Raw genomic sequence first — 215 nt, 5'->3', positions numbered from 1 at the left:
TCTATTTCTTCATTCTCCCACATCCTTCTACCATTTCCATCATCAGCTAACCCCATTACCTCACGTTTCTCCTCCCAATTGCCATGACGCAATCCACGTCCAACGCCCTCACTCCTCAATCCCCATGAGCAGGTACCTCCCAGAGTCCCCGCGTTGGTTGCTGTCCCAAGGAAGAATACAAGAGTGCGCGACCATCCTGCTCAATGTAAGTTGGG

The 215-nt window shown here is 51.6% G+C and overlaps 1 protein-coding gene across 1 annotated transcript in view; it reads left to right on the top strand.

Moving 5' to 3' along the window:
- Positions 1-215, top strand: part of LOC119587332 (organic cation transporter 1-like) — a 23,263-nt gene that overhangs the window by 19,412 nt on the left and 3,636 nt on the right. The window contains 1 exon segment of the mRNA XM_037936080.1: positions 133-205. Within this exon segment, the coding sequence (XP_037792008.1) occupies positions 133-205 (73 nt within the window).

The sequence above is a fragment of the Penaeus monodon genome, chromosome 22 (assembly GCF_015228065.2).
Source record: "Penaeus monodon isolate SGIC_2016 chromosome 22, NSTDA_Pmon_1, whole genome shotgun sequence".
Classification (NCBI taxonomy): Eukaryota; Metazoa; Arthropoda; class Malacostraca; order Decapoda; family Penaeidae; genus Penaeus; species Penaeus monodon.
This window is presented reverse-complemented; position numbering and strand designations above follow the sequence as displayed.